This window comes from Aotus nancymaae, unplaced genomic scaffold (genome assembly GCF_030222135.1).
Source record: "Aotus nancymaae isolate 86718 unplaced genomic scaffold, 86718_ANA_hifiasm-v0.15.2.pri h1tg000030l, whole genome shotgun sequence".
NCBI lineage: Eukaryota > Metazoa > Chordata > Mammalia > Primates > Aotidae > Aotus > Aotus nancymaae.
In genome coordinates, this window is record NW_026988443.1 from 29,215,201 (window position 1) to 29,235,535 (window position 20,335).

Consider the following 20,335-nt stretch of genomic DNA (forward strand, 5'->3'; position numbering starts at 1 on the left):
TGAACTCCTGACCTCAAGTGATCCATCCGCCTCAGCCTCCCAAGTGGCTGGGAGTCCACCAACATGCCCAGTGCACCACCATGCCATGCCACGCCCAGCTAATTTTTTGTATTTTTAGTAGAGACTGGGTTTCACCATGTTGGCCAGGCTGATCTCAAACCCCTGACTTCAAGTGATCTGCCTGCCTCGGCCTCCCAAAGTGCTGGGATTACAGGTGTGAGCCATCACGCCTGGCCTCCTGCACTCAATTTTTCTTGTATCTTCTCCAAAATCTTTCAGCACGCCCCAACACCAAACACCAACTTCTAAGATTAAACTGGGCTCCCACTGCAGAATGCTGAGTCCCAGCATACTGTCTAGAGAATCTCCCTTTTCTCTGTGGCCACAGCCACTGAGTGGCAGTCACACAGTAGCATTCTGCCTGATCTCCTCACACCCACTTATGTTTTCTCTGTTCCTTCTTGACACTGCAGCCAGGGTCTTCTTCCAAAGATGCAAATCTGACCATGAACCCTACTTGAATCTCTTCTATGACTTCCAATTTTTTTGAGATGGAGTCTCGCTCTGTCGCCCAGGCTGGAATGCAGTGTCACGATCTCAGCTCACTGCAACCTCCGCTTCCCAGGCTCACCTGGCTTCCCCTTTTTGTTAGAGTCAAGTGACAAATCCTGACCACATGTACGAAGCCCTTTGTGATGTGGCCCCAGCTGACTTTTGGCCTCCCCTGACATCCTTGTCCTTGCCCATCAGCCTCTGGCCACATTGGTTTTATCTCCGATCTTTTACTATGTCAAGCTCTTCCTGCCAGAGCCTTCACACATACTGTCCCCTTTGCCTGAAATATTCTTCCTGCTACATGTCACCTGGCTAAGCCCAGTCTATCAATCAGCTCTCTGCGTCAATGTCACTGTCTCAAGAAGGCTCTCTCTATGCTCCTCCACTCTAGACCCATATTCTGATAGCACCATTAATTAAGCAACTATTATATGATCTGCGTGTTCCCTCTCCTTCCTCATTATCCTGTTAGCTCCATGAAGACAAGAACCAAATTATTTTGTTCACTGATGCCTCACCATGCCCAGCACAGTGCTATCAACCCATTAAGGAACCTGTTACATGATTACATAAATGAATGAGAAATTAGGTAGGCTGGTCCAATGAAAAGCCACCTGGGACAGTGAGTGCTAAGTCCTTTCAACCACAGATTTAAGAGTACTGGCTGGGTTCATCTTGAAAGCAAGAGCTAGAAGCAGGGGACAGCTGTTGGTTTTCAGGAGTCCCCCTTATCCATGGTTTCACTTTCCATGGTTTCAGTAACCCATGGTCAACCTGGGTCCAAAAATATAATTAAATGCAAAATTCCAGAAATAATTCACACGTTTTAGCTTTCAGTAGTAGCCAATGCCACATCACCATACCCATCATTCACGTCACTCCAATACATCATAGAGGCATCTTATCTTTTTTTTTTTTTTTTTTGAGATGGCGATCTCACTCTGTTGCTTAGGCTGGAGTGTACTGGCACAATCACGGCTCACTGCAACTCCCACCTCTCAGGTGATCCTCCCACCTTAGCCTCCCAAGTAGCTAGAATTATAGGTGCATGCCACCAGACCTGGCTAATTTTGGCATTTTTTTGTAGAGACAAGGTCTCCCTATGTTGCCCAGGCTGGTTTTGAACTCCTGGGCTCAAGTGATCCTCCCACCTTGGCCTCCCAAAGTGCTGGGATGCCAGACCCAGCCTCATTTTATCATCTTACATCATTGCAAGAAGACTGAGCACAGTACAATAAGAGGTTTTGAAAGAAAAGGACCACATTCACATAGCTCTTATTACAGTATATTGTTATAATTGTTCTATTTTATTATTGTTATCATTAATCTCTTCCTACTCTTCATAATTTATAAATTTAACTTTATCATAGGTATGTATCTATGGGAAAAAACATAGCATATATAGGGTTTGGTACTATCCGTGGTTTTAGGCATCTGCCAAGGGTCTTGGAATGTATCCCCTTAGACAAGAGGGAACTTATGTATATCTAAGCATGATGGCCTCATAGTCACCAGTCCCAGAGCCTGGGAACACCCAGAGACTCGGTTTGCCTCTGGCCTGAGCCTACCTGGAATCCTGTGGACTAGGTCTGTCTCCTCAACCCAAAGATTTTGGGGATGGAGCCAGCATTGATTTTGGAGTCAGATTCATGTGGCTTTTCCACTATTTTGCTATTTGACCTCAGGCACATTCATCAGAGCCTCCCTGAGCCTCAGAAGCCATATTCTGAAAGGGGAATAACAGAACTTGCCCCGGGTTTAGTTAAGGACTTAAATACCACCATGAGCTGGTACTGCATAGCAGTGTGCAGCTCAGCACACAGTCTGGTTCAAAGTGCCAGTCGCTTTTCCTTAGCAAAACCGGCCCATGCCTTTCATTTCACTCTTCTGGACTCCCAAGCCAGCGTGTAGGACAAGATATAAGGGGAATTCTGAGGGGTTGGAGGACACAGTCCACCCCAGACACGGCCCAGGCCTCTCTACCCACCCACGGGAACCTTGGTGCAAGGCTAGGGCGGCACCAGGAAACCCAAGCTAGTGAGAAGAGCTACTGATCCGTGCCTCTTAGAAGCAGAAGTGAGGTGGGATGGAGAGGTGGGGACAGGTGAGCCCATTTTCCAAACAGAAACGGAGAGTGGTTGCAAAGAGGGAGAGGCCGATAAGGGAAGAGGAAGGAAAAACGGGGCGTGTTGGGGGCTGAGGCCAGAAACAGGAACCCAGGTTGTTGGAGGGCAGGGGTGGCAGAAAGAAGGAACACGCTGGAAGGAGGGGTGCTGGGGAAGTGGGAGAGCTAGCACGGAGTTGGGCCAGGCGGTAAGAATGGAAGGAAGAGCAAGTTCCTGGAAAGAGGAAGGAGGGGTTGTGGGGACGACAGTGACCTGTTGCCTGGAGAGAAGACAGGGGAAGCGAGGGAAGGGAGGGCAGAGGCTGTCACCTTGGATTCTCCTAGAGGGCAGGTGAACGGGGCGCGCCCGGGAGTGGAGGGCTGGGTTGGGGTGGGGTGGGGGACCCGGCCCGACTGTACCTGCGGGGCCCCGCGCAGCTCGCCCACGTAGTACTGCTCCAGCCAGCGGCGCGCGTTGGCCGAGTGCCTGTGCGGCGGCCCGTCCAGGTCGGCGCTGATGTCCTGGCCCGCCCTGGCCCGCAGCAGCTGCTCGCCCCCCGGGTGGTGCCGCACGAAGCTGGAGAGGTCGTAGAGACGGGCACCGAGGCGGACCCAGCACGCGCCGGCCGCCAGGCGCCGCTGGACCTCGGAGGGCGAGAAGGAGGCGGCGGGGGGCGGAGCGGGGGCCATGGCCGGAGACCGCAGCTCCCAGCGCGCAGCCCGGCGTCTGTTCAGCGGCTGCCCTGCGCGTCTCTAACATCCCGGGAGCCCGGAGGCCGCTCCGGGCGGGCCGCCACCGCACCTGCTCATTTGCATGCCGCGCTCCCATTGGCCGGCAGGGAGCCCCGGCATTGCCGCGAGGGGCGGGCCCGGCGGCGGGAGCTGTGCGCCAGGTGGCCCCGGGCGGGGAGAGGCGCGCCCGCCAGGTGTGTCCCGCGCGGAAGGAGGGAGGGCGGGCGGGCGCGGGCGGAGCAAGTGTCCAGGTCGCGGGTGGCTGTCTGGGCGGACATCCTCGATGGCCTGATTGACTCTGGAATAATTTCAACTGCTTCCAGGGTGGAGCTGGCCGCGTAGGACCCTCTGGCTCCAGGAGGTGCCCGAGAGAGCGAGAGGCGAGTGAGACACTCGCCTTGGGTGCAAATATTTGTTTTGTTTTTTAATATTTTTAAAATTTCAGTAGCTTTTAGGGTACCAGTGGTTTTTGGTTACATGGAGGAATTGTATAGTGGTGAATCCTGAGATTTTAGTGCATCTGACCCAATGGGTAGGGTTTTTTTGTTTGATTGTTTTTTTGTTTTTTTTTTGTCTCAGCACCCCTCCCATTCTTCCCACTGTCCGTTTTATCACTCTGTATGCCTTTGCGTTCTCACAGCTTAGCTCCCACTCTTATGAGTGAGAACATACAGTGTTTGGCTTTCCATTCCTGAGTCACTTCAATTAGGATAATGGCCTCCAACTCCCTGAAAGTTGCTACAAAAGACACTATTTCATTCCTTTTTATGGCTGAGTAGTATTCCGTGGTGTGGATCAACTACATTTTCTTTATCCACTCATTGGGTGATGGATACTTAGGTTGGTTCCACATCTTTGCAGTTGTCAATTGGGCTGCAAAAAACAAACATAGGTGTGCAAGTGTCTTTTTTATATAATGACTCTTTTCCTTTGGGTAGATACCCAGTGGTGGGATTCCTGGATCAAATGGCAAATCTACTTTGAGTGCTCTTCTCTTCTCTTGCTTTTCTTTTTTTCTTCCTCTCTCTCTCTCTCACACACACACACAGGGTCTCACTCTGTGACCCAGGCTGGAGAGAAGTGGCACGATCTTGGTTCACTGCAGCCTCCATCTCCCGGGCTCAAGCAATCCTCTTACCCACCCCAGCCTCCCAAGTATCTGGGACTACAGGCATGTGCAACCACGCCTGGCTAATTTTTGTATTTTTTGTAGAGAGATGTTTCACCATGCTGCCCAGGCTGGTCTCAAACTCCTGTGCTCAAGCGATTTGCCTGCCATGGCCTCTCGTAGTGGGAGTTTTTTTTCTTTCTTTCTTTCTTTTTTTTGAGACAGTCTTGATCTGTTGCCCAGGCTGGAGTGCAATGGTGAGATCTCAGCTCACTGCTACCTCCACCTCCCGGGTTCAAGGGATTCTCTTGCCTCAGCCTCTAGAGTAGCTTGGACTATAGGCGTGCACCACCATGTCCAGCTAAATTTTGTATTTTTAGTAGAGATGGAGTTTCGACATGTTGGCCAGGATGGTCTTGAACTCCTGGCCTCAAGAGATCCACCGGCTTTGGCCTCTCAAAGTGCTGGGATTACAGGCGTGAGCCACCGCACCCAGCCCCAAAGTGTACTTTTAGTTTGTTAAGGAGTCTCCGTACTGTTTTCCAACGGGTTGTACTAATTTATATTACCACTGGCAGTGTATAAGCATCCCCTTTTCACCACATCCATGCCAACATCTATAGTTTTTTGACTTTTTTATAACGGGGTAAAATTTAATGGGGCACCCCAGAACTCAGTCATCACTATATCTAATACCTGAATGTAATATTTTTTAAAATTATATTGTTGCACAATGTGAATGTTCTTAATGCCATCGAACTGTACACTCAAAATGGTTGAAATGGTAAATTTACATTATGTATATTTTACCCCAATACAAAATATTTAATTAAGAATGTTTTAAAAAATCGTATTGGCCAACCACAGGGGTGAGGGGTGGGGTTGGGGGCGTGGCATTGGCCACCTGTTTTTGTAAACAAAGTTTTATTGGAACTAGGGCCAGGGATTTATGAGACATGATGTGAAAGTGCAGGGTTAGCTCCTGTTTTTATTTAAAATTTTGATATTTTGTCCATCCTGGATATTTTTGTATTAATTTTGAAGTTTTAAAATACTGCATTAAGATATTGTTTATATTCATTACTGCTTGTTTGGGTTTTTTTGTTTGTTTTTTGGCATATCTGTAAATTTTGCACTGTGGGCTAGTGCCTCACTCCCTCACTCTAATCCTGAGCCCTGGGGAAGGACCTGAGGGGAGAACAGAGAATACTGTCTCCATTGCAGAAGGGGAAATAGGGGCCCACAGGAGTAAAGCCTGGGGGTGATGCTGCATAGAAAGGAGGACTGAGTTTGTTCATCACAGTTTTATTTAGAACAGGAAAAACTTGGCTGGATGTGGTGGCTCATGCATGTAATCCCAACACTTTGGGAGGCCAAGGCAGGAGGATTGCTTGAGCCCAGGAGTTCAAGACCGGCCTGGGCAACACAGCAAGACCTTGTCTCTACAAAAAAAATTTTTTTAATTGAAGCCAGGTGTGGTGGCTCATGCCTATAATCCTAGAACTTTGGGAGGCTGAGGCAGGCAGATTGGCTGAGGTCAGGAGTTTGAGACCAGCCTGGCCAACATGGTGAAACCCCATCTCTACTAGAAATGTAAAAAAATTAGCCAGGCACAATGACACGCCCCTGTAGTCCCAGCTACTTGGGAGGCTGAGGCTGGAGAATCACTTGAACCCAGGTGGCAGATGTTGCAGTGAGCGGAGATTGCACTACTGCACTCCAGCCTGGGCAACAGAGTGAGACTCCATCTCAAAAATAATTAATTAAATAAATAATTTTATAAATTAGCCAGTTGTGGTGACATGGGCCGGTAGTCCCAGCTACTGGGGACGCCGAGGCAAGAGGATCTCTTGAGCCTAGGAGTTCGAGGCTGCAGTGTCCTATGACTGCACCACTGCACTCCAGCCTGGGCAACAGAGCAAGCCCCATCTCTTAAAAACCAAAAGGCAGGGAAAAACTGCATGCAGCTCTACTTGCCCAGCCACAGGGGATCTCAGTTGGACTCATGATTTGTAATCAAATGCTCTTGGTAGAGGCTAACCCATCCAGCTGGCTTTTGTCTCTTTTAGGAGAGATATTTTAAAGATCAACCCCATTTGTGCCCTTCTGGGGCCAGGCATCTGTGCTGGGTCCAAGTGTGGGAAGCCTGGCCCAGATGCCTCAGGGGCCATCCCAGGTCAGAAGAGCCGCTCCTCTCCCCTCCACTTCTCTCCTGGCTGATCCTCAGGGAGTAGGCGAGAGTTCTGCTATCTGTGGGTCTATGGAGCAGCTGCCCATCAGGCCTGGAGGCCTTACGTCACCAGAGTTTTTGCTTTTCTCAAGTGGTGAATGCATAAGTAGTCACTCTTACCCGACTTCCACACCTACTCTCTGCTCCAGATCCCCTGCATGCGCCAAAGCAGCCAAGCACACACTCACAGGTGTGCTCAGGTACTTCTTGATGACAATATCTATGGGCACTCCCATTTGGATTTCTCACCATGGCCGTAAACTCCCAGTGTTTGAAATTGAACAAACAATTTGGCCATCTGTTCAGAATTGTAACACTCACACTTCTTGCCCTAGTTATTCCACTTCTAGAAATTTAATCTTACAGATAAACTATATCAAGATGCATGAATGATAATATTAATTGCAACTTATTTATAGACTAGAAACAACTCAAATGTTCATCATTAGGGAGGATCAATTAAATAAATCATGGTATATTCAAATAGTGAAATACTATGTAGCCATTAGAAAAAATGAGATACATCGGCCAGGCACAGTGGCTCACGCCTGTAATCCCAACACTTTGGGAAGCCGAGGCAGGTGGATCATGAGGTCAAGAGATTGAGACCATCCAGGCCAACATGGTGAAACCCCGTCTCTACTAAAAAATACAAAAAATTAGCTGGGAGTGGTGGCGTGCGCCTGTAGTTCCAGCTACTTGGGAGGCTGAGGCAGGAGAACTGCTTGAACCCAGGAGGCAGAGGTTGCAGTGAGCTGAGATCGTGCCACCGCACTCCAACCTGGCGTCTGGTGACAGAGTAAGACTCTGTCTCAAAAAATAAATAAATAAAACAGAAAAAATTAGATCTATGTGTACTAATTTAGAATAATCTCCAGATTATTGTAGGGCAAAACGTCAGTAATGGTGTGTGTGGCATGCTAAAAAATAGTCTGCTAATTGTAATTATTTAATCTTTAAGATATTTAATGCAAACAAAAACACTTATGTAATTTTTAAAGCAAAAAGTTTGCTTTTTGCTAGGAAATTACCAAAAACGTGCTAGGAAGAGCTAGGAAATTACCAAAAACGTGCAGCTGTTACTGTACCCCAAACCTTTCACATCTCTGCCTGTTGGTTACAAAGAGGTAACCTCTGCCCTGATGTTCATGCTTATCTTTCCTTTGCTTTTTGTTTGTTTGTTTGTTTTGAGACAGAGTCACGTTCTGTCTCTCAGGCTGGAGTGCAGTGGTACGATCTTGGCTCACTGCAACCTCTGCCTTCTAGGTTCAAGCGATTCTCATATCTCAGCCTCCCGAGGAGCTGGGATTACAGGTGTCCGCCATCACACCCAGCTAATTTTTGTATTTCTGTAGAGAGGGGGTTTTACCATGTTGACCAGGGTGGTCTCAAACTCCTGACCTCAGGTGATCTGCCCATCTCAGGCTCCCAAAGTGCTAGGATTACAGGCGTGAGCCACTGCTCCCAGCCTGCTTTTTATTTTTAATATTTTTAGCACACCTATGTGTGTGCCTATAGAATGTATTAAAAGACTCAGCTTGTTTTTGAGTTTTATGAAAATCATGTGATACTGTATTTAGTTTTATATGGCCTTGCATGCTTTACTCAATATTATTTTAAGATTCATCCAACACTCCATCCAGTGTTGAGGGTCACTTTTTTTTGAGATAGTGTCTTACTCTGTCACCCAGGCTGGAATGCAGTGGTGCAATCTGAGCTCATTGCAACCTCCGTCTCCTGGGTTCAAGCGATTCTTCTGCCTCAGCCTCCCGAGTAGCTGGGGTGACAGGTATGAGTCACCACACCAGTTTTCACTGCTATGTCATGTTCCACTATATGAATTTATTCATTTTCCTTTTTCTCTTCAAAGGAATTTTAATTGTTTCTTTTTTATTGTGAAATTTCTCGTACCTATGGGTAAGACTTTCTATAGCCTATGTACTTAGGAGTGCATCCTAAGGTATGCAAGTGTTCAAATTTGCAAGAGAATATAAACTAACTTTTAAGTGGTTATACTATTTTACATCCCCATGAAAGATTCATGAAAATCTCTAGCCCTAATATTAGGAACAAGGCAAGGATGGCCAGTCTTATCACTTATATTCAACATTAGCAATGCTGGCCAGTGATGTAAGTCAAGCAAAAGAAATGAAAGCCATAAAAAGAAGAAATGAAGGGTTTTTTGTCCAGGAGCTGGTTTTTTGAAAAGATCAACAGAATAGATAGACTGCTAGCCAGACTAATAAAAAAGAAAAGAGAGAAGAATCAATTAGATACAACAAAAAATAATAAAGGGGAGATCATTACCGATTCCACAGAAATACAAACTACCATCAGAGATTACTACAAATACCTCTGTGCACATAAACCAGTAAATCTAGAAGAAATGGATAAATTCCTGGACACTTACACCTTTCCAAGATGAAACCAGGAAGAAGTTGAATCCCTGAATAGACCAATAACAAGGTCTGAAGTTGAGGCAGCAATTAATAGCCTACTGACCAAAAAAGTCCAGGTCCAGACAGGTTCACAGCCGAATTCTACCAGACATACAAAGAGGAGCTGGTACCATTCCTTCTGAAACTATTACAAACAATACAAAAAGAGGGAATCCTCCCTAACTCATTTATGAGACCAACATCATCCTGATACCAAAACCTGGCAGAGACACAACTGAAAAAGAAAACTTCAGGCCAACATCCATGATGAACATTGATGCAAAAATCTTCAAAAAAAATACAGGCAAGCCAAATGCTACAGCACATCAAAAAGCTTATCCATCACAATCAAGTAGGCTTCATGCCGGGGATGCAAGGCTGGTTCAACAAATGCAAATCTATAAATGTAATCCACCACATAAACAGAACCAAAGACAAAAACCACATGATTATCTCAATAGATGCAGAAAGGCCTTTGACAAAATTCAATAGCACTTTATGCTAAAAACTCTCAGTAAACTAGGTATCGATAGAACGTATCTCAAAATCATAAAAGCTATTTATGACAAACCCACAGCCAATATCATACTGAATGGGCAAAAACTGGAAGCATTCCTTTTGAAAACTGGCACTAGACAAGGGTGCCCTCTCTCACTATTCCTATTCAACAAAGTATTGGATGTTCTAGCCAGAGCAATCAGGCAAGAAAAAAAAAAAATAAAAGAAATTCAATTAAGAAAAGAGGAAGTCAAATTGTCTCTGTTTGCAGATGACATGATTGTATATTTAGAAGACCCCATTGTCTCAGCCCAAAATCTCCTTAAGATGATAAGCAACTTCAGCAAAGTCTCAGGATACAAAATCAATGTGCAAAAATCACAAGCATTCCTATACACCAATAACAGACAGAGAGCCAAATCATGAGTGAACTCCCATTTACAAATGCTACAAAGAGAATAAAATACATAGGAATACAATTACCAAAGAATGTGAAGGATTTCTTCAAGGAGAACTACAAACCACTGCTTAAGGAAATAAAAGAGGACACAAACATGGAAAAACATTCAATGCTCATGGTTAGGAAGAATCAATATCATCAAAATGGTCATACTGCCCAAAGTAATTTATAGATTCAATGCTATCCCCATCAAGCTTCCATTGACCTTCTTCACAGAACTGGAAAAAAACAGCTTAAACTTCATATGGAACCAAAAAAGCCTGCACAGCCAAGTCAATTCTAAGCAAAAAGAACAAAGATGGAGGCATGATGCTACCTGACTTCAAACTATACTATAGGGCTATAGATATCAAAACAGCATGGTACTGGTACTAAAACAGAGATATAGACCAATGGAACAGAATTGAGGCCTCAGAAATAACGGCACACATCTAAAACCATCTGATCTTTGACAAACCTGACAAAAACAAGCAATGGGGACAGGATTCCCTGTTTAATAAATGGTGTTGGGAAAACTGGCTAGCCATGTGCAGAAAGCAGAAACTGGACCCCTTCCTTACACCTTACACTAAAATTAACTCCAGATGGATTAAAGACTTAAATATAAGACCTAACACCACAAAAACCCAAGAAGAAAACCTAGGCAATACCATTCAGGACATAGGCATAGGCAAGGACTTCATGACCAAAACACCAAAAGCGATGGCAACAAAAGCCAAAATAGACAAATGAGATCTAATTAAGCTTAAGAGCTTCTGCACAGCAAAAGAAACAATCATTAGAGTGAACTGGCAACCAACAGAATGGGAAAAAATTTCTGCAAGCTACTCATCTGACTAAGGGTTAATATCCAGAATCTACAAAAAACTAAAACAAATTTACAAGAAAAAAACAAAGAACCCCATCAAAAAGTGGGCAAAGGATATAAACAGACACTTTTCAAAAGAAGACATTTATGAGGCCGACAAACATGAAAAAGTGCTCATCATCACTGGTTGTTACGGAAATGCAAATCAAAACCTCATTAAGATACCATCTCACACCAGTTAGAATGGTGATCATTAAAAAATCTGAAGAAACAGATGCTGGAGAGGATGTGGAGAAATAGGAATATTTGTACATTGTTGGTGGGAGTGTAAATTAGTTCAATCATTGTGTAAGACAATGTGGTGATTCCTCAAGGATCTAGAACTAGAAATACCATTTGACCCAGCAATCCCATTACTGGGTATATACTCAAAGGATTACAAAGCATTCTATTATAAAGACACATGCACACGTATGTTGATGCAGCACTGTTTACAATAGCAAAGACTTGGAACCAACCCAAATGCCCATCAAAGATAGACTGGATAAAGAAAATGTGGCATATGTACACCATGGAATACTATGCAGCCACAAAAAAGGATGAGTTCATGTCCTTTGCAGGGACATGGATGAACCTGGAATCCATCGTTCTCAGCAAACTGACAGAAAACCAAACACTGCATGTTCTTACTCATAAGTGGATGTTGAACAATGAGAACACATGAGCACAGGGAGGGGAACATCACACACTGGGGTCTGTTGAGGGGTGGGGGGCTGGGGGGGATAGCAGGGGGTGGGGAGATTGAGGAGGCATAACATTAGGACAAATACCTAATGTAGATGACGGGGGGATGGAGGCAGCAAACCACCATGGCATGCGTATACCCATGAACAATCCTGCAAGATCTGCACGTGTACCCCAGAACTTAAAGTATAATAAAAACAACAACAACAAAAATAAAGCTTCAAATGTAAGAAAAAAACAAGAAGAAATGAAGGAGGAAAACTTTCTACTTGCAGATACCACGATAGTTTACATAGAAAATCTTAACCAATTTGCAAAACAACTAGAGCTAATAAGTAAATTTGGCAAGTCCATAGGCTCCAAGGTCAAAATATCAAAATCAATTATATTTTAACGACTAGTAACAAACAACTGGAAAATAATATTTTAGAATTTTATTTATAATAGTGTCAAAACCCATAAAGTATGCAAGGATACATTTGACAAAAATCATCTAAAACCTCTAACCGAAAACTACAAAAATGCTGCTGAGAAATGAAAGAATATCTTAACAAATGGAATTCATGGATACACCAAATTCCAAGTTCATATATTGCATAACTCAATATTAAGATCTCAATTCTCTTCCAATTGACTAATGATTCAACACAATTCCAATCATAATTCCGCTAGCTACTAGTTTTTGTTTTGTTTTGTTTGTTTCTTTTTTTTTTTTTTTTAGAGACAGAGTCTTACTCTGTCGCCCAGGCTGGAGTGCAGTGGTACAATCTAAGCTCATTGCAACCTCCAGCTCCCGAGTTCAAGCGATTGTCCTGCCTCAGCCTCATAAATAGCTGGGATGACAGGCATGCGCCACCACACCTGGCTAACTTTTGTATTTTTAGTAGAGGTGGGGTTTCACTATGTTGGCCAGGCTGGTCTCGAATACCTGACTTCAGGTAATCCACTCACCTCGACCTCCCAAAATGCTGGGATTACAGGAGTGAGCCACCATGCTAACCCCACTGGGGTTTGTTTGTTTGTTTTTTTTTTAAGAACTTTAACTTGCTTTTAAAATTTATACGAAAATGTAAAGGACCTAGAATATTGAAAGCAATCTTGAGAAAGAAGGACAAACTTGTAGGACTTACACTTCCGGACTTCAAGCCTTAGTATAAAGCTCCATATCCAAGACAGTGTAGTACTTGCATAAGAAGCAACGCATAGATCAATGGAACAAAACAGAACAGAAAGAGACCCAAACATGCCAGGTCATTTTGCTCTTTTATTGAGATAATTTACATACAATAAAATTCGGTCTTTTTAGGGTACTGTTGGGGCATCTTTTATATGTTTCTAAAGGTCGGATTTGTCTCTCCCTTTGCTCATATAACATTGTCTTAACTATTGCAGCTTTAGTAATAAGTCTTGCTATCTGGTAAGGCTGATGCTCACACCCTGTTCTTCTTTAAGAGTGTCTTTGTTTATACTCAGATTTTTCTTTTTTTCATATAAACTTTAGAACTATTTTGCCAATGTCCATGAAGAAGCCTATTGGGATGGTGAAAGCAATTACATTGAATCCATAGATTAATTTGGAGAGGATTAATATATTTGAAGCCAGGCCCAGTGGCTCACACCTGTAATTCCGGCACTTTGGGAGGCCGAGGTGGGAGGATTGCTTGAGCCCAGGAGTTCAAGACCAGCTTGGGCAATATGGCAAGAACCCATCTCTAGAAAAAGAAAAATACAAAAAGTTAGTTGGGTGTGATTTTGGTGCACCTGTGGTTCCAGCTATTCAGGAGGCTGAGGCAGGCAAATCACTTGAGCCCCAGAAGTTGAGGCTGCAGTAAGCTATGATCACACGACTGCACTCCAGCCTGGGCAACAGAGTAAGATCCTTTCTTAAAATGAAATAAAAGTTTGCAATACGGAGACTTCCTATTTATGTACCTGAGCTATGTATCCACTCTTTCATCCAGGCCATATGTAATATAATTCCATAAAGGTCAAAGTTTCTGCATATAGGATTTTCATACATGTGTTAAATGAATTCCTAAGTATCCTGTATTGTTTTTCTGTTATAAATAATTTCTTTTGCCAGGCACAGTGGTTCACGCCTGTAATCCCAGTACTTTTGGAGGCTGTGGTGGGTGGATCACAAGGTCAGGAGTTTGAGACCAGTCTGGCCAATATGGTGAAACCCTGTCTCTACTAAAAATACAAGAAAAAAAAATTAGCCTGGCATAGTGGCACAGGCCTGTAATCCCAGCTACTTGGGAGACTGAGGCAGGAGAATTGCTTGAACCCAGGTGGCGGAGGTTGTGGTGAGCCAAGATTGTGCCACTGCACTCCAGCCAGGGTGACAGGGCGAGACTCTGTCTCAAAAATAAAATAAAAATAAAAAATTTTAAAAGTACACAATTTCTTTTTAAATAAGCTTTTTGTTGATGTCTGATATCCACAGAGAAAAGTACACAAACGGTAAGTGTACAGCTCAATGAATTTTCACAAAGTGAGCGTACACATCTGAGGAGCTAGAACACAGACAGCCCCACAGAAGTCTCCCTCAAGCCTCTTCACAGTTACCGCCTCTTCCTCAAAGAAAACCGCCATGTTGATTTCCGACATCATACGTGAGTATTGTCTACTTTTGAATTTTATATAAATAGAATCATACAGTGTATACCCTTTTTAACTACCTTCTTTCACTTATTCTCACATTTGTGAAATCTGTTTATGTTGTTTGGTATCATAGTAATTTCCACATTCTAATTTCTGAATAGTATTCTGGTACATGAACATGACACACTCAATTTATCCATTCTATTATTAATGGACCTTTGGGTTGTTTACATCTTGGGGCTATTAAGTGCTGCTGTAAATATGCTTGTACTTTTTTTAAAGAATTGAATGCATTTCTGTCAGGTAGATACCTATGAGTGGACTTGTCTGTGTTCAATTCGAGTAGGTAATGTTTGTTTTTTTTTTAAGACGGAGTTTCACCATGTTCGTCAGGCTGGTCTTGAACTCCCGACCTCAGGTGATCTGCCCGCCTTGGCCTCCAAAGTGCTTGGATTACAGGCGTGAGCCACCACGCCCAGCCTTAAGTAGGTAATGCATTATACTCCCATCGGCAGTATATGAGAGTTCCAATTTTTCCATGTCCTTGCCACACTCAGTTTTATTAGCCTAAAGACAATTTTGTAGCCATCCTTGTGAGTAAATATTGGTATCTCATTGTGATTTAAATGTGCATATCCTCAGTGGCTGAGACTGAATACTTGTATTTAATTGGTTATCCCTATTGTCCATTTTCCTATCAATTTTTTTTTTTTTTTTGAGACGGAGTCTCACTCTGTCACCCAGGCTGGAGTGCAATGGCGTGATCTTGGCTCACTGCAACCTTTGGCTCCCGGGTTCAAGCGGTTCTCCCATGTCAGCCTCCCGAGTAGCTGGGATTACAGGCGCCTCTCACCACACCCAGCTAATTTTCGTATTTTTGCGGAGACAGGGTTTTGCCATGTTGGCAAGGCTGGTCTTGAACTCCTGACCTGAGGTAATCTGCCCACCTCGGCCTCCCAAAGTGCTGGGATTACAGGCATGAGCCACTGCACCTGGCTGAGGAACACTTTTTTAAAATTTAAAGTAGTTTATCTGTCTTTTATTTTATGATTATGGCTTTTTGCCCCAAATTGTAAACATATTCTTCTATATATACTTTTCTTCCAGAAGCTTTATTGTTTTACTTTTCATATTTAGATCTAACATCAACTTGGGATTGATTTTTTTAGTATGATGTAAGATATGGGTCAAGATTAGTATTTTTTTCGATGTATGTATCCAATCTATTCAGCAACACTTGTTGAAAAGACCACTCTTTTCCACACAGCTCTGAGATACCACTTTCACATAAATCAAATATATACAGTCATGTGTCACTTAATGGCAGGGATACAGTCTAAGCCATGCATCATTAGGCCATTTCATCATAGAATGAAACATCATAGAATGTGTGTACATGAGCTGGGTGTGGTGGCTCATGCCTGTAATCCCAGCACTTTGAGGGGCCGAGGCGGATGGATTGCTTGTTGAGTCTAGGAGTTCGTGACCAGCCTGGGCAACATAGCGACACCTCATCTCTACAAAACTTAGCTGAGCCTGGTGGCACACGCTTGTAGTTCCAGCTACTCAGGAGGCTGAGGTGGGAGGATCGCTGGAGTCTGGGAGGTGGAAGTTGCAGTGAGCCAAGATCACACCACTGCACTCCAGCCTGAGGGACAGAGCCAGATCTTGTCTCAACAACAACAACAAAAACAGCAAAAAAACTTGCGTTAAAGTTTATGTAACATAAAATTCATCATTTTAACCATTTTAACACATATAATTCAGGGGCCTTAGTACACTCACAGTGCTGTGCAATTATCATCTCTATCCAGATATTTTCATCACCCCAAAATGAAACACCAGATCCACCAGCTGTCATTCTCCATCCTTTTCTTCCCCTAGCCCCTGGCAAACACTAATCTCTTCTCTGTCTTCATAGATTGGCCTATTCTGGCTATTTCATACAAAAGGAATCATACAACATGTGACCTTTTGTGCTGACTTCTTTTTTTTTTTAACTAAAAGGATTGACAATTTTATTTTCACATTTCCCAATACAAATGAAAACTGCATCTTTTTTGCCCCACCTCTTCCCTCCAAAACTATTCTCTTTGATAGGACCAGGGAGCAAGTCTTCCTTATGCTGTTTAGAAAACCTACATCACAGCAGCATGATCTCCTGGTGAAGCAGAACAGGTAATATAAAACTGATAGAATGAGGCCTCCCCTCTATCCTTATCTGTCTAGTCGAGTCATTCCAGGCTGAGTGGGCACAATCATGGGATGGGCAGGAGATTTCATCACTGGGGGCCCAGGCATCATTGGCATATGGCCTCCCATGGGCGGCCTCATTCCAGGAGCAGGTCCCACTGGCATCATCCCAGGAGGAGGAGGGTCCATCATTGGCATCATGGGACAGGCCCCCATATGGTGTGCTGGCATCATACCAGGGCGAGGAGGACCCGGAAGACGCGGGGGAGCTGGTATCACCGCCCCTGCGGGAGGAGGAGCAGTGAATGGAGTAGGAGGTATCTTTCCTTGTTGCCGTTTGGTCAGTCAGGCTCTGAGCCTGGTCTTCCATCCCTTTCTGACAGTAGTCTTTCACATTCTCTCTGTGTTTTCTACCACTGCAGTGTCTTCCTCACAGATGGAGAGTCACGGGGGAAGTATGTATCGCAGTAGTCACAGTAACACTTGGGCATGGTGCTCTGCAGGCCGCTGGCCACTCTATTCCTGTGCTGACTTCTTTTACTTAGCGCAGTGTTTCCAAAGTTCACCCATGCTGCAGCAGGTGTCAGTTCATTCCTTTTCAGGGCTGAATAGCGTTCCATTCTATGGATATATCCTATTTGGTTTATCCATTGGGATAACCAATTAAGCTTTGATGAACAACTCAAATGTCAGCTGATTGACTTTGGGGTTGTTTTTACCTTTGGCTATTATGAACAGAGCTGCTATGAATATTCAGTTTCTTTCTGTATAAAATAGGTATCAAAAATTGCCGTCCTGGATGAGTCAAAGGCTGTCATGAAACTCAAATGAAGCAGCATAGAAGAAAGTTGCCTGGGAGGCGCCTGGCCTTGTGCAAGTGTAGAGTGCAAGTTGGTGGTGGTGTTACAGTTAAGGTCATGATTATGGTTATCGACAGGCTCAGCTATCCTGGCATCAGGGAGGGAGAGGAAGGACCCCAGGCCTGAGCTCTCCCTCAACACCAGCTTGTCACCCAGTGCCCAGCGTTAGTCCATTTGGCAGAGGCCAGCTGCTCACAAGTTGTATTAGTCTGTTTTCACACTGGTGATAAAGACATGCGGCTGGGTGTGGTGGTTCACGCCTGTAATCCCAGCACTTTGGGAGGTCGAGGCAGGTGGATCACTTGAGCTCAGGAGTTTGAGATCAGCCTGGCCAACATGGTGAAACCCAGTCTCTACTAAAAATACAAAAATTAGCCGGGTGTGGTGGCAGGTACCTGTAATTCCAGCTACTTGGGAGGCTGAGGCAGGAGAATTGCTTGAACCTAGTAGGTGGAGGCTGCAGTGAGCTGAGATTGTGCCACTGCACTCCAGCCTGGGCAACAGAGTGAGACTCTGTCTCAAAAAAAGAAAAAGAAAAAGACATACCCAAGACTGGGGAATGTATAAAGAAAAAGAGATTTAATGAACCTGCAGTTCCATGTGGCTGGAAAGGCCTCACAATCATGGCGGAAGATGAAAGGTACATCTTACATGGCGGCAGTCTGTAAGTCATGGGGCTTCCCTTTGCAAACCATCACATCTTCTGAGACTGATTCACTACCACAAGAACAGTATGGGGGAAATTACCAGATTCAATGATCTCCCACCAGGTCCCTCCCACAACACGTGGGAATTATGGGAGATACCATTCAAGATGAGATTTGGGTGGGGACACAGCCAAACCGTACCACAAGTATATCTAGATATCAGTGCTTGGTCATTCAGATATAGCAATCAGGGCAAAGGGCCAGTTAACAATAATTTGCTTTGGAGTTCTACATCATTATTTGGTCTTGTTGCCTGTGGGTGTGAGTTGGACAGAATAAATTTTGAAGAAATCTGCTGGGTGAGGTGCATTTAGATAGCTAAGACAGGAAGTGACTGGGGTTACTGAGAAACTCCCTCGTGCTCTAGGGTAGATATAACCACAGTGCAGAGCAGTTTTACTTATTTACTCCCTTCATCTCTTTCAAGTGCCTGCTCTCTGTCTTGAGCTGGGAACATAAAGGAAAGGGAAGACATCATTCATATGTCCCAGATTGAGGAAAAGGGCTTGTGAAGCTGGAGGGTATTTGTAAAGCAAATCACTCCAGAAAATTATCTAAATTGCCATGGTGCAGAGATGCAGAGGGAATACACACGTATTTAAAGAGAGGGTTTAGTGAAATTAATAGAAAAGGCTCCTGAGAAGTGAATGCTCACTTAGAAAAGGGAAGGCTGGGTGGGGTGCAGTGGCTCATGCCTGTAATCCCAGCACTTTGGGAGGCCAAAGCGGGCGGATCACCTGAGGTCGGGAGTTCGAGACCAGACTGACCAACATGGAGAAATCCCATCTCTACTAAAAATACAAAATTAGCTGGGCATGGTAGCACATCCTGTAATCCGAGCTACTTGAGGTTGTGGTGAGCTGAGATCGTGCCATTGCACTCCAGCCTGGGCAACAAGAGCGAAACTCGAAAGAGAGAGAGAGAGAGAGAGAAGGAAGGAAGGAAGGAAGAAAGGAAGGAAGGAAAGAAAGAGAAAGAAAGAAAGAAAAAGAAGAGGGAGGACTAGAGATGGGTATATGTTACTCCAGCAATCCCAGAGTCTCTGCTTGGGGGGTCAGGGCCCACATCCCATCTGTTGTGACATCTACCCACTTTCTGGGACATACTGTGGTATGTGGGGTTGAAGTGTTGCTCCCTGCCTGCCAAATGGCAGTCCCATCTGCACAGCCAACCACTGCTACACAATCCTAGAGCCTTCTTCCCCTGTTCCCACTCCCACACCAAGATCACATAGAAGAGAGCAAGAGAAGCCAGAGCTACAGATTTCGAGTCCTTGCAGCCACTTGGGGGCTGCTGTATTTTCAGTTCTTGCTTTGACCAGCCCTGGCCCCAATGTGTTAATGGGAGTATATTCAACAGCATCTTAATGATCCGGGCTGTAATTCTGTCATTGCTCTTAAGTTGTTGAATACAACGTACAACTTCCTTGTGGATCCTGACTCTCACTCCCCTAATCTTTGCCAGCCTTTGATGGCACCTTCTTCTTGTCATCACTAGCTTGTTTTCTTGTTCCTGCCTCTAAAGTGGAGATATTTCCCAAGGTCGCCCATGACTCTCGACACCTCTGCCTGTACTCTTTCCCTTGGTGGCAGTGTATAATTTCTCCATCTCAACAGCCATCTCTAGTTGTTGAACTCTACATTCGTAGCTCCCTCTCTGACCCTCTTTTAAGCTCCAGAAAGGCTTCTGATCACTATGTGACCACCATATCCCAAGCTCAACCTGCTGAATCCAAACCCATTATCTTGTTCCTAAAACTAGCTTTCTTATTTCAGCATCATGAAACTTTAGGTACTCAGCAAGGAACCTCAGAAGCCTCTTTTATTTCTTCCCTCCCACCCTCCCCAAACCAATCCACTGTCCACGTCTGTCAATTCTACCTCTGAGAGGAAGCTCATGTTCACCCCAACCTCAGGTACAGATCCTTCACATTACCATAGACCTCATGTGATTTCATTCAGCAAGGAGTGTTTAGTTAACTAGTTGATTACTAGGACAAATTAGAGTATGTAGTACAGTTAGTCTGGTTCTGACTCACCATGAATTCCCATAAGTGGGAAGACTATTTGAACCCAGAAGGTTGAGGCTACAGTGAGCCATGATTGTGCCATTGCACTCCAGCTTGGGTGACAAGAGTGAAACTCTGTGGCCAAAAAAAAAAGAAAGAAAGAGAAAGAAAGAGAGAAAGAAAGAAAGAAGGAAAGAAAGAAAGAAAGAGGGAGGGAGGAAGGGAAGAAAGAAAGGAAGGAAGAAAGAAAGAAGGGAAGGAAGGAAAGAAAGTAAAATTAATACCT

The 20,335-nt window shown here is 44.4% G+C and overlaps 1 protein-coding gene across 1 annotated transcript in view; it reads right to left on the bottom strand.

Moving 5' to 3' along the window:
- Nucleotides 1–3,414, bottom strand: part of FA2H (fatty acid 2-hydroxylase) — a 66,169-nt gene extending 62,755 nt beyond the window's left edge. The window contains exon 1 of the mRNA XM_064383310.1: nt 3,080–3,414. Within this exon, the coding sequence (XP_064239380.1) occupies nt 3,080–3,349 (270 nt within the window). The 5' untranslated portion in view covers nt 3,350–3,414. The remainder of the gene's footprint in view (nt 1–3,079) is intronic.
- Between the last annotated feature and the right edge of the window lie 16,921 nt (nt 3,415–20,335).